A 14,627-nucleotide genomic window follows, 5' to 3' on the forward strand; every position below is an offset into this window, starting at 1 on the left:
AAAAAAAAAAAAAAAAAAAAAAAAGAGAAGATCCAAGTAAACACAATTAGAAATGACAAAGGGAGGCCAGGTTCAGTGGCTCATGCCTATAATCCCAGCACTTTGGGAGGCCAAGGCAGGCAGATCACTTCAGGCCAGGAGTTCAAGACCATCCTGGCCAACATGGCAAAACCCAGTCTCTGCTAAAAATACAAAAATTAGGCTTGGTGGTACATGCCTGTTATCCCATCTACTTGGGAGGCTGAAGCAGGAGAATCACTTGAACCCTGGAGACAGAGGTTGCAGTAAGCCAAGAAAAAAAAAAAAAGACAAAGGGAACATTACCACTGACACCACAGAAATACAAAAACCTATCAGACACTACTATAAACACCTCTATGGGAAGAAAATTTAGAAGAAATGAATATATTCCTAAACACATGCAACCTCCCAAGACTGAATAAGGAAGAAACTGAAACCCTGAAGAGACCAATACTGAGTTCTATAAATGTATAAGTAAGAAAAAGCCTACCAACCAAAAAAAAAAAAAAAAAAAAAAAACCCAGGGCCAGACAGATTCATAGCCGAGTTATATCAGATTTATAAAGAAGAGCTGGTGCCATTCCTACTGAGACTATTTCAAAAAATTGAGGATAAGGGACTCCTCCCTAACTCATTCTATGAGGCCAGCATCATTCTGATACCAAAACATGGCAGAAACAAAACAACAACAACAAAAAATCATGCCAATATTCTCAATGAACACAGTTGCCAAAATCCTCAACAAAATACTAGCAAATCAAATTCAGCAGCACATCAAAAAGCTGATCCATCATGATGAAGTATGCCATATCCCTGGGATTCGAGGTTGGTTGAACAAACACAAATCAATAAATGTGACTGATTACATAAACAGAACTAAAAATAAAAACCGTATTGAGAAATGATTATCTCAATAGATGCAGAAAAGGCTTTTAATAAAATTCAACATCCCTTCATGTTAAAAACCCTCAGTATGCTAGGAATTGAATAAACATACTTCAAAATAGTAAGAGCCATCTATATAAAACCCACAGCTTATACAGACTGAATAAGCAAAAACTGGAAGCATTCCACCTTGAAAAAATGGAAGAAGACAAGTATATACTCTCTCACCACTCCTATTCAACATAGTATTCAAAGTCCTGGCCAGAGCAACCAGGCAAGAGAAAGAAATAAAAGGCATCCAAATAGGAATCGAGGAAGTCAAATTATCCCTGTTTGCAGATGACATAATTCTATATCTAGAAAATCTCATAGTTTCTGCCCAAAAGTTCTTTGATCTGATAAGCAACTTCAGCAAAAATTTAGGATACAAAATTAACATATAAATATCAATAGCATTCCTATACACCAACAACATCCAAGCCAAGAGTCAAATCAGGAATGCAATTCCATTAATAACTGCCACAAAAAGAATAATATACCTAGGGGTACAGCTAACCAGAGAGGTGAAAGATCTCTACAATGAGAATTACAAAACACTGCCCAAAGAAAGCAGAGATGATGCAAACAAATGGAAAAACATTCCATGCTCATGGATAGGAATAATCAACAGCATTAAAATGGCAATGATGCCCAAAGAAATTCACAGATTCGATGCTATTTCTATTAAACTACCAATGGTATTCTTCACAGAATTAGAAAAATATATTTTAAACTTAATATGAAACCCAAAAGGAGCCCAAAGAGCTAAGGCAATCTTAAAGCAAAAAGAACAAAAAAGGAGGCATCATGTTACCGAACTTCAAACTATACTACAGGGCTACGGTAACCAAAACGGCATGATAATGGCACAAAAAAAGACACATAGACCAATGGAATAGAATAGAAAGTGTAGAAATAATGCCTCATGCCTACAACCATCTAATCTTTGACAAAGGTGACAAAAATAAGAAACAAGGAGAGGACTCCCCACTCAATAAATGATGCTGGGATAACTGGCTTGCCATGTATAGAAAATGGAAACTGAAACCCTACCTTATATCACATACAAAAATTAACTTCAAGATGGATTAAAGACTTCAATGTAGTCCAAGTGCAGTGACTTATGCCTGCAATCCTAGCACTTTGGGAAGTTGAGGTGGGCGGATCACAAGGTCAGAAGATTGAGACCGTCCTGGTCAACATAGTGAAACCCCGTCTCTACTAAAAAAAAAAAAATTAGCCAGGCATGCTGGCACGCCCCCGCCTGTAGTCTCAGCTACCTGGGAAGCTGGGGCAGGGGAATCACTTGAACCTAGGAGGCAGAGGTTGTAGTGGGCCGAGATCTCACCATTGCACTCCAGTCTGGCAACAGAGTGAGACTCCATCTCAAAAATAAGTAAATAAATAAACAAATAAATAAATAAATAAAATTTTTTTAAAATTTTAAAAAGACTTAAATGTAAAACCTAAAACTATAAAAACCCTGGAAGACAGCCTAGGAAATACCATTCTGGACATAGGACATGGCAAAGATTTCATGACAAAGATGCCAAAAGCAATTGCAACAAAAAAGTTAACAAAAAGGATTTAATTAAACTAAAGAGCTCTGCACAGCAAAAGAAACTACCAACAGAGTAAGCAGACAACCTACAGATTGAGAGAAAATATTTGCAAACTATGTATCCAACAAAGGTCTAATATCCAGAATTTATAAGGGACTTAACAAGCAAAAAACTAACAACTTCATTAAAAAGTGGGCAAAGACCATGAACACTTTTCAAAAGAAGACATAAATGTGGCCAAAAGCATATGAAAAAATGCTCAACATCACTAATCATTACAGAAACATAAATCAAAACCATAATGAGTTACTACCTCATAACAATAAGAATGGCTATTTATTAAAAAGTCAAAAAATAACAGATGCTGGTGAGGTTACAGAGAAAAGGGAACACTTATATACTGCTGGTAGGAATGTAAATTGGTCCAGCCACTGTGCAAAGCAATGTAGCAATTATTTGAAGAACTTAGAAGAGAATTACCATTTGACCCAGCAATCCTATTATTGGGTATATACACACAGGAATATAAATCATTCTACTATAAAGACACACGTATGTGTATGTTCATCAGAGCACTATTCACAATAGCAAAGACATGGAATCAACCTAAATGCCCATCAATGGTAGATTAAATAAAGAAAATGTGGTATATATATGCCATGGATTACTACACAGCCATAAAAAAGAATGAGATCATGTCCTTTGCAAGAACATTGATGAGCTGGAGACCATCATCCTTAGCAAACTAATGCAGGAACAAAATCCAAATGCCATATGTTCTTACTTATAAGTGGGAGTTAAATGATAGCACATGAATCCAAAGAAAGGGACAACGGATACTGGGGCCTAATTGAGGGTGGAGGCTGGTAGGAGGGAGAGGATCAGAAAAAAAATACTTATCAGGTACTACACTTATTATCCAGGTGATGAAATTGTCTGTACACCAAATCCCCATGACACACAGTTTACCTATATAGCAATCCTGCACGTGTACCCCAGAACCTAAAATAAAAGTTAAAGAAAAAAAAGAAAGAAAAATGAAGAGAATGTGTCCTGCAAGCTGGATAGGAAAATTATGTCAAGAAGGAAGGGGTGATTAAATGTGTCAAATCCTGCTCATGGTTCAAGTTATATAAGGACTGGGAATTGGCCACTGGATTTAATAATGTGTATATGACAGTTGAAAGGAGTGAATAAGCCTGATTTGCATGGGATTAAGAAAGAATTGGGGGAGGATTTGGTGACCACAATAATAAATAATCACTTTGAGGACAACTATTGCAATGGGAAAAAACACGGGGTGGTAGCTCGTGTGAGAATAGATCAAAATGGAGAATTCCTTAAATAATTAAATAAATACATGTTTGCATGGTGATAGGAATGATTCAGTAAGAGTGAATAATGCTTACGTAGAAAAAGAGGGGAATGAATCGTTAGATCAATGTCTTAGAGTAGAAAAGAGAAGGCAATATCTACTTACCAAGTGGAAGGATAGGCTTAGATAGGAGTATGGATGATTCATGGTAAGAGCAGGGAAGAAGTGAGTACTGATGCTACTAGGTGGGTAGATGTAGTGACAGAAATCTGCAGAAGTTATCTTCTTATTAAAAGTTTCTCAGTTTGTAAGACATAAGGTCATCATCAGAGAGGAAGAGGCAATGGAGGTTTAAGGAGAGGAAAGGAAGTATAAAAAGCAGTCTGCGAGAATAGGAATGAACTGGGGGAGTACCATGTGGTGTTATTGGCAGTCAGCAGTAAGGGCTCATTTGAGGTTTGTAACCATGAATTTAACCCAACCAGCATGGTTGTATATTTTTCTGCAAACACAAAAATTAGCCGGGTGTGGCAGCGCATTCCTGTAATCCCAGCTACTCAGGAGGCCGAGGCAGGATAATTGCTTGAACCCGGGAGGCAGGGGCTGCCATGAGCTGAGATCGTACCACTGCACTCCAGCCTGGGCGACAGAGCGAGACTCTGCCTCAAAAAACAAACAACAAACAAACAAAAAACCATTCCATCAGAAAAACTTGGTGGCCATAGAAGGAAAGTAGAGTAGTTACAAGCATCAGGGAAACCTAATAGCCCCAACTTCTTCAGCAAGGTTATTACCATTCACTGGTTTACACTGTGGTGTCTTCTGTATCCATTTCCCAGAACCGAATATAAAGTACATCACATGGTAGAGTCTCAGTACCATTTAGTTAGACTGAATTGTGCCACGGCTTTTGTAGCAATGGCATTGCATTTTCTCCACAATTAGTGTTAGAAAGAACCATCAGAAACAGCTGTTCTGCTAGAAGCAAAAGTGTGTAACCCAGATCATTCTCTTGCTCTCTCCACCTATGAGATAGCTTTCTGCACATTCACAGAGACCACCAGGGAAGGCAAGACCTCTAATCTTGGCTTCAGTTGTGTGATACTTTGCTAAGACACAGCCTCCTTCTATTTAGTGAGGTCAGTAGCTGTCTTACTTTTCATATGAATAAAATCCATTTTAGATACACATAAAGTTAACTTGCTCTTTGTTCACTTCATCTTGTTAGTTACTTAATGGCTCATTCTGAGCTTTCTCTCATCTCATGTAGAATCATTCCAAATTACCCATTGGCTATTAAATTGCATTGCTCACCTTGTCATACTTTTTTAATGTGTCATTCTATGCTGCTACTCCAAAATAAGATTAGAATATGGTGTGTCCATGTTATTCAAAAAATGTACTCACTGCTACTTGGTGGCAAAAATAATCCATTGATATTTCGAGGTTTGCTGTGATAAAAGATACAGCTGATCTTCACACAACCAAGAGGCCGAGTTTCCCAGAAGCATGAAATGCTGCAGTTTTGCTAGATAAAATGAGATTGGGGGAAATGTAATGATTAGATGCCATATTTACAACAAATACAATGTGGTACAATACAGCACAATGACACAAAAACGGTTAGTTAACTGATTTAGGATCATGTGTGTTTTCCAGTTTTCAGTGTTTCTAAGCCCTGCTTTTCAAAAGCTGCAATGGGTATTTCTAAAACGTGTTCCTCCATTAAGTTGAAAAAATTGCAAAATTTCTAAAATCAAATAGAAGGAAGAATGATTTCTTCCCTATTGTTTTGTAAAAGTATAATTCAGCATTACTGAAGGGAAATGCTTTTAACAAAATGATGATGCTAAGTAATTCTACCTGCATTTCCATGTGTCTAAATCTGCAAAGTGGATCTAAACATTTCCTCTCTCTCCATAATGAGCACACAGTGTCACTGCCAAGGGCCTCTTCACAGTGTCGGAATTGGCACTGGGAACCCTAAAAGAAAAAGTAAACAGTGTAGAAAGCTCAATATGTTGACATTAGTGTTTAACAACAATAGGTCGCTAATTTGTTAAAGAAAATACGAGTAGATTAAATTAGAATCACAAAGATATACACTATTAATTTTAGACCATAAGTCTAAATTTTAGCAAGTTAGTCTAACTTCGGTGAGAAAGCAACAAGATAATCTAATGATTAAATAGTACAACATGCCGCAAATCACTGATAAAACGCTACTTTTTGTTATTCGTTAATCCATATGGTTCACTAAGAATAGAGATATAAGAATCCAGTGACACTTTGATCACAATTCAGTGACAGAACAACTTAATTTCTCGTTCTGAAGAAAGCCAGATGAAACTTTTAAGAATCCCTACCTATATTCTAATTGTGAAAATGATTTATATTAATCAATCCTTTTATTAGATCATCTGTTTTCTCAGCCTGTGGAGATACTGTTAAGTTTTTATGGAACTTAAAATTTAAGTTATTGTGGAATTTTAATTATTATATTATGATGTACTACATTAAATATATGTGCTTTGTGCCTTTAGCTTAGAAAGATAAACAATTGCCTATACATATACTCACTGACTTCTTTATATGCCAACAAAAGTAGATGTGTATTGTTTCAATGGGCTGCTATTACTTTTTAAAAATTCTATGTTCTTTTAAACGCAAACACACAGTTGGTAAAAACCACAAGCCCCTGTTGTGTGGGAAGAGAGGTGGTAACATTCTTCTCTCTTTTGACACATGTTCCATGGTTGTTCGTTATCTTTTATCTCTCTCCTACTTCCATCTTCACTCTCTCTCCCTTGTTAAAGTAGATACATGTACTCTCACAGCATGGGTTTGTGGGCAGGGGTTTTCAAGTCAATAAACTGGTATTTCAAAGCCTGGGCTCCACTACTTGCCCATCGTCACAAAGTTAATACTTAACTCATCCTCTCTGTGCTTTAGTTTTCTCATCTGTGTACAGGAAATAAAAAATACTTTCCTCACAGATTAGCTGCAAAAATGATGTGATACAAGGTATTGTGAGCTATTATTATTATTTATTCATTTAATTATTTACTGGTAACTTACTCATTAGTCACTGTACTAAGTACTTGAGGATACAGCAGTGAAATAGACAAAACACTCTGCCTACCTGGGACATGAAATCTGTTATTATTCTTTATTATCCTAGCGTTTAATTTAACAGGTAACATAAATGAATCTAATTTCTGTGGTCAGAGAGGTTGAGTCCATTCAGGTTTCCTAATAGAGAGGAAACACTTTAAACCAGACATAACATATTTTTCGCTGGATTATTTCTTGCATGAGCACGAAGCTCCAAATATTGAGTTTCTACCTTTATCTGGTTTTATTAAGATACATTCATCCTAATACATTGGAGGAATTATCAGTTTTTCCCATTTAACTTTATAAACTTTATGTGGCCAATTTGTTTATATTAATTATTTTCTTTTTTATGATATTTAAATATTTATTGTTACTTAGACTTTTGACAGAGGAAAATTCAGTAATTGGGTAAATAAATTTCAAATAAGAAAACAGATTTATTACAGTAAGTTTGACAGTTACCTGAATTCAACTATTTGAATTTATAATGACTGGAATCATATTAATTAAAACAATATCTTGTAACATATAACGTTTCAATATTAGGAATTTAATGTCTCAAGGTGCCATAACATAGGCAAAAGTGCCACATGAAGATTCAAAAGCTATAGGCATGTAACTGGCATATATAAGAGTAGTTTCAAACAAATAATAATTTCAAATTATCTCAGATTTCTTCAGAGAAATTCAGTATGTCAAAAATACATGCTAGGCTTTTACTCCAGATTTTACATATATAAGATATCTTGCAAGAAAATAGTAAATTTTGGCTCAGCAATGCAAGTTATTGCCATATCTTCCTTCATTCTACTCAAATTAAGCATGTGAAGTACTGTCAGTTGTACAATATTTACCTTTATGCATGTGGAATTAAAAAAGAAATAGCAGTCATTCCCAACTTCTGCCATTTTCAACTCTCTTGCTGCTAATCCAATGTTTGTTTGTTTTTTTTTTTTTTTGTTTTGAAAATATATATGAATTGCAGGAATGCAAATACAAAACTATCAGTATGTAAAGGGGAAAATAATTTCTTTTCCACAGTCTTTCAGGCTTTAAAGTATTCCTTTAAAACTGACCTCCTGTTGCCAGTATATTACACAATAGATAATTCTTAAACAAATTTAAATTAGAAGATACCTTCTCTAGCCTTGCAGAAGTGTTGAAAGTGGTTGCTAGTAAGCACACAAACTCAAACTTCTAGAATTTTCCTCATTGTTACCTAATCCATTGTTTGCTCATCATAAATGACCTCACATATAACTGTAGGTCAATGTTCACTCAGGTGAACTGTAGTTTTCTTACTCAGTTTTAGCATATTAACTAAAAAGGACTAGCAAAAATAAAATAGCATATTTTAATCTTTCAATGTTCTAGTTGAATATGGACTATAAACTAGTTTATACTTTTATAATAGAAAGTGATAAGTATTTCACAAGTAAACAACTATTTCTAAATCTTCGTTTCTATAGAGGGTTTGGTAATAACACTAAAATTTGACATAGGTAAATGAGATACTCATATTCTAAGATAATAAAAACAATTATTTCAATATGTACTCTCTGCTATCCATTGATTTGGGAAAAATCATATTCAAATTGTGATATATTAATAACTACCTGAAAATATATTGGGCTACTTACTCATCTTGTAGCCAGATTCCATTTATTTTCATCCATCATAAAAGAGAAATATCTTCTTCCTATAGCAGAAAGATTCCAGAGTGCTTGAAGGTTTTGAGAATTTGTTGAAAACAAGTGAAATGCTCTGATTCCCAGAATGAAACATTTCAATCAGCAGTTATTGATATGTTCCTCTTAGTATCTTTAATCAAAGAATTAAAACCTAGCAGAAATTAATAAAAATATTCATCATAAATGTATCAGTCCATTTTCATGCTGCTGATAAAACATAACCAACTGGGAAGAAAAGAGGTTTAATTGGACTTACAGTTCCACATGGCTGGGGAGGCCTCAGAATCATGGCAGGAGGTGAAAGGCACTTCTTTCACTGGGGTGGCAAGAGAAAATAAGGAGAAAGCAAAGGCAGAAATCCCTGATAATCCCATCAGATCTCATGAGACTTATTCACTATCATGAGATTAGCATGGGAAAGACCCATCCCCATGATTCAATTACCTCCCCCTGTCTCCCTCCCACAACATGTGGGAATTCTGGGAGATACAATTTAAGTTGATATTTGGGTGGAGACAGAGCCAAACCACATCATTCCACCACTGGCCTCTCCAAACTTCAAGTCCTCACATTTCAAAACCAATCATGCCTTCCCAACAGGACCCCAAAGTCTTAACTCATTTCAGCATTAATCCAAAAGTCCACAGTCCAGAGTCTCATCTGAAACAAGGCAAATCCCTTCCACCTATGAGTCTGTAAAATCAAAAACAAGTTAGTTACTTCCTAGATACAATGGGGGTACAGGTATTGGGCAAAGCTACTCCAAGTGGGATAAATAAAAAAACAAAGGAGTTACAGGCTCCATGCATGTCCAAAATCCAGCAGGGCAGTCAAATTTTAAACCTCCAAAATGATCTCCTTCGATTCCAGGTCGCACATCCAGGTCATGTGGATACAAAAGGTGGGTTCCCATGGTCTTGGGCAGCTCTGCCCCTGTGGCTTTGCAGGGTACAGCCTCCGTCCTGGCTGCTTTCACAGGCTGGCATTAAGTGTCTGTGGCTTTTCCAGGTTTTTGGCACAAGCTGTCAGTGGAGCTACCATTCTGGGGTTTGAAGGATGGTGACCCTCTTCTTACAGCTCCACTAAGCAGTGCCCCAGTAGCGACTCTGTGTCGGGGCTCCAGCCCACATTTCCCTTCCACACTGCCTTAGCAGGGGTTCTCCATGAGGTCCCCACCTCTGCAGCAAACTTGCCTGAGCATCCGGGTGTTTCCATACATCTTCTGAAATCTAGGTGGAGGTTCCCAAACCTCAATTCTTGCCTTCTGTGCTCCTGCAGGCTCAACACCACGTGGAAGCTGCCAGCTTAGGGCTTGCACCTTCTGAAGCCACAGCTCGAGCTCTATGTTGACCCCTTTCAGCCATGGCTAGATTGGCTGAGACACAGGATATCAAGTCCCTAAGCTACAGACAGCACGGGGACCATGGGCCTGGCCCATAAAACTACTTTTTCCTCCTGGGTCTCTGGGTCTGTGATGTGAGGTGCTGCTGTGAAGGTCTCTGAAATACCCTGGAGACATTTTCCCCATGGTCTTGGGGATTAACATTAGGCTCCTTGCTACTTACGCAAATTTCTGCAGCTGGCTTGAATTTCTCCTTAAAAAATGGGTTTTCTTTTCCACTACATCATCAGGCTGCAAATTTCTGAACTTTTATGCTCTGTTTCTCTTTTAAAATGGAATGATTTTAACAGCATCCAAGTCACCTTTCGAATGCTTTGCTGCTTAGAAATTTCTTCCACCAGATACCTGAAATCATCTCTCTCAAGTTCAAAGTTCCACAAATCTCTGGGGCAGGGGCAAAATGCTGCCAGTCTCTTTGCTAAAACATAACAAGAGTCACCTTTGCTCCAGTTCCCAACAAGTTCCTCATCTCCATCTGAGACCACCTCAGCCTGGACCTNGTCTGTGATGTGAGGTGCTGCTGTGAAGGTCTCTGAAATACCCTGGAGACATTTTCCCCATGGTCTTGGGGATTAACATTAGGCTCCTTGCTACTTACGCAAATTTCTGCAGCTGGCTTGAATTTCTCCTTAAAAAATGGGTTTTCTTTTCCACTACATCATCAGGCTGCAAATTTCTGAACTTTTATGCTCTGTTTCTCTTTTAAAATGGAATGATTTTAACAGCATCCAAGTCACCTTTCGAATGCTTTGCTGCTTAGAAATTTCTTCCACCAGATACCTGAAATCATCTCTCTCAAGTTCAAAGTTCCACAAATCTCTGGGGCAGGGGCAAAATGCTGCCAGTCTCTTTGCTAAAACATAACAAGAGTCACCTTTGCTCCAGTTCCCAACAAGTTCCTCATCTCCATCTGAGACCACCTCAGCCTGGACCTTATTGTTCAGATCACTATCAGCACTTTTGTCAAAGCCATTCAACAAGTCTCTAGGAAGTTCAAACTTTCTCACATTTTCCTCTGTCTTCTAGGCCCAGCAAACTGTTCCAACCTCTGCCTGTTTCCCATTTCCGAAGTCACTTCCACATTTTTGGGTATCTTTTCAGCAATACCCCACTCTACTAGTACCAATATACTGTATTAGTTTGCTTTCATGCTGCTGATAAAGACATACTCGAGACTGGGAAGAAAAAGAGGTTTAATTGGACTTACAGTTCCACCTGACTGGAGAGACCTCAGAATCATGGCAGGAGGTAAAAACACTTCCTACATGGTGGCAGCAAGAGAAAATGAGGAAGAAAGGAAAGTGGAAACCCATGATAAAACCATCAGATCTCGTGAGACTTACTCACTATCATGAGATTAGCATGGGAAAGACCCACCCCATGATTCAATTACCTCCCCGTGGGTCCCTCCCACAGCACATAGGAATTCTGAGGTATACGATTCAAGTTGAGATTTTGGTGAGGACACAGCCAAACCATATCAATAAATAACATAAAAGGTGCCATGACAATCACAGATTAGGCTAGATAAAAATGTATTTTTAAATTGTCATGTATGTTAAATTAGAAATTTAAAAGACTGAGACAAATATGAATTCCCACTTTGGTAACGTAAAACAAGCTAAGCTGCTATGAACTTTTTGAAGACAATGCTTTAAGACAAAATCTGATATGTAAAATAAACTAAAATTTAGAAAAAAGTTTTAAATGTAAATTGAACATAATTTTAAAATGAGATAGTATGAGAGTTGTAAATGAAGTAGAGAATAAAGATTTCCCTAACCCTTGAAGACCGTGGCAAAGATACATAGAAAAATATAACTACATTTTGTTTTGCCCTATCTTCTAACTCTACAACAAAACACCCATGAAGTACTTAAGCCACTGGGAGAAACACCCCTAAGAAATACTTTAAGTGGGTTTTGCCTCCAGACAAACACTGTCTACACCTACAAACTTGTAACTTCATTGGACTGTTTTCAAATATTCTTACCAAACACCATTATTGCATATTACCTGTAACATCATGATTAAAGCCATTGTGAGAATTACTGTTTTACAAAGGAGAAAGTCTGAAAAAAAGCGTTTACTTTTTGAAGTTAGGTGCATACAGCTATATTCCAGTAGACATGGCAAAAATAGGTCAAACTCATATGGGGGATTTTTTTTTTTTTTTTTTTTTTTTGTCATGCAGAGGCACATTAAATAGATCTGTACATTTTGGTAGTCTTTGAATTCCTGGAGTCTTACCTTCTCTACCATTTTCAAGCTCCTTTTGCTTTTCCTTCTCCCTCACGTCCTTTTTTTCTTTTCCTTATTTTTCTTTCAGTTCTATTCTTTACTGTTGTGAATTTCATTCTAGTCTTAAAAAAAAAAAAAAAAAAAAAAAAAACTATCACGGCCAGGCGTGGTGGCTCATGCCTGTAATCCCAGCACTTTGGGAGGCAGAGGCGGGAGGATCACGAGTTTAGGAGTTCAAGACCAGCCTGACCAACATGGTGAAACCCCATCTCTACTAAAAAAAATACAAAAATTAGCCGGGCGTGGTGGCACACGCCTGTAATCCCAGATACTCAGGAGGCCGAGGCAGGAGAATCGCTTGGACCGGGGAGGTGGAGGTTGCAGTGAGCCGAGATTGCGCCACTGCACTCCAGCTAGGGTGATAGAATGAGACTCCATTAAAAAAAAAAAAAAAAGCTAGTACTACCCTATGAGGATGATTATTCCTGTGATGAAGACTGATGGCAAATTTGTCTCCAGGGCTGGGAATAGGACTGAAAATTCTGTAAGTATTTTGTGTCAGTCAAAGCAGGCTCACACTGAGTATCTTTCCTCTTTGGTGTTTACTAGAGCACCTAACGTAGTAGTCAGAGAAGAAAGACTTTCTTCTGTTTTGTAATCCTGTGACACCATTTTAGGTACAGTAGCTGGTAGTAACTCCTTGATGACCCTTCAGACTTAGGAGAATTGGGCAAAGTTGATGGCTGCTACCCATCAGAGCAGGAGTCCAGTTTATAACCGTGAATTGATCCTGTGCCTCTCTCCTGATGAGGATTTGTGTTTCTGCCAGAAGCTTTGCTCCAGGTACTGATGAAACCAAAGTTTTGGAAATAGAAAGTGCTTCCTGAGAGATGACTAGCTTTGCAACTACTATTCAAAGAATAAGTAGAGTGTGTTTTAGAAGATGAGTATTTCCCACAAATGACAGAACGTTGGACCTAAAAGGTTCTGTGGCAGTTTGGGAGGTGACAGTTGATAGTTGTGAAAGTTGTTGTATCTTTGGGATTCATGAAATAAGCCGCTTTTTAGAATGCCTTTGAAGGGACCAAGAAGTCACTGGCACTCGACTATAAAATGCTAAAAAGTTTCTGTTTCCAACAGCACACAGCCAACATCAGGTTTTTTCTTTTTTGATAAATGTGGGTGGGGTGTGATGTGGGAGAACTTTTGTGTTTTCCTATGAGAAAAGATAGTAGAAAATAAACACTTTGAAATGGCAAATCTCTTTCTTCCTCCCTCCCCTCTGAATCCAACAATAAAAGACTGTGAACTTTTTTTTAAATTTTATTTTTTTCACTGTCAGTATTCAATATAATTGTGAACTTTTTAAAGGAGATGTTTTATTCTTTGAGAATCCCCTTACTATTTAGATACCTCTAAGTGAGATATAGTTTAATTTTCCAAGGGCTAAGTCAGTAATATGCTGGACAGTTGAATACATGCAGGTAAGACAAAGAAATGAGAGCTGGGTCTAGTCCAAGCCCATAAAGATGGCAGTAAGTCAAAATTCCCCTACAACTTCAGGCTAGGAACTACTAAATGCAATGAGATGGAAAGGCTACTATTCCTAAATATTTAGTATTTATTTTATTTAGTCATTGTCCATCTTATCACTTACCCTCAAAATATTCTTTTGAGCAGTAAGTTAAAGCTGTTTTAGCTCGCAGCTGATTGACTACCATTACTCAAGCCATTTGGGCTGTTGGAACTCACCTTTAATTAAACAAGATTCCTATGAAAACTTGAGAATGAAATCTGGTTGTAGGTATTCCTGCACTTTTGGATTAGTCTAAGGCTGAAATTTCGCACTCACTCTGGAAAGAACATCAGAACCATTTTGACCATGTTATGCTGCACAATAAGGCGTAGGTCAAACGGTAACTTTTTTTTTTTGGTCCCAGGTGTGTTTTATTATAGGGTTTTCTGACAATCTTACTGGAAAGGCAGTTTTCATTCTGCTTGGGAATCTGGGGATGTCTCTGTTTCTAAACTTCTACAGTGCTTCCCCACGAACTAAAGATAACAGGCCAGTAGGTTTCATTGGAACTGCGTTAAATCGACATCTGAAATGTTCATTGCTTATAACTTGATCTTATTTAATTTCTAAAAAATCATCGGTTACTAGGTGTGGCTAAGTACACACGTTTAGGAAAGGTATCTGTTTTCGCGGTTGTTAAAACCGAGGTGGGGCAGGGGACGCACGTGGGAACGCACCAGGCACCTCAGCTTCTGCACTACAACTCCCAGAAGGCGCAGCGGCCAGGCAGCCGCTTCTGGACGGGCGTTCTCGCCCCTCGCTGGGGTTTGGTAGTTGG

General features: G+C 37.7%; 1 protein-coding gene across 9 annotated transcripts in view; it reads right to left on the minus strand.

Moving 5' to 3' along the window:
* The window catches only part of ZC3H11D (zinc finger CCCH-type containing 11D), a 44,407-nt gene extending 35,504 nt beyond the window's left edge, over positions 1–8,903 (minus strand). For 5 of the 9 annotated variants that reach the window (XM_017877132.1, XM_017877128.1, XM_017877129.1 and 2 more), the window contains exons 1-3: positions 7,794–8,106; positions 5,686–5,805; positions 5,230–5,350 (exon numbers count right to left, since the gene is read on the minus strand). In XM_017877132.1, coding sequence (XP_017732621.1) covers positions 5,230–5,350; positions 5,686–5,805; positions 7,794–7,847 — 295 coding nt within the window. In that variant the 5' untranslated portion in view covers positions 7,848–8,106. Of the gene's footprint in view, positions 1–5,229; positions 5,351–5,685; positions 5,806–6,402; positions 6,423–7,793; positions 8,158–8,579; positions 8,782–8,886 lie in introns of those variants that run through there. The other 4 variants (XM_017877133.1, XM_017877130.1, XM_017877131.1 and 1 more) reach the window with 3 other exon arrangements.
* Between the last annotated feature and the right edge of the window lie 5,724 nt (positions 8,904–14,627).

This window comes from Rhinopithecus bieti, unplaced genomic scaffold (assembly GCF_001698545.2).
Source record: "Rhinopithecus bieti isolate Rb0 unplaced genomic scaffold, ASM169854v2 scaffold_10271, whole genome shotgun sequence".
Taxonomy (NCBI): Eukaryota; Metazoa; Chordata; class Mammalia; order Primates; family Cercopithecidae; genus Rhinopithecus; species Rhinopithecus bieti.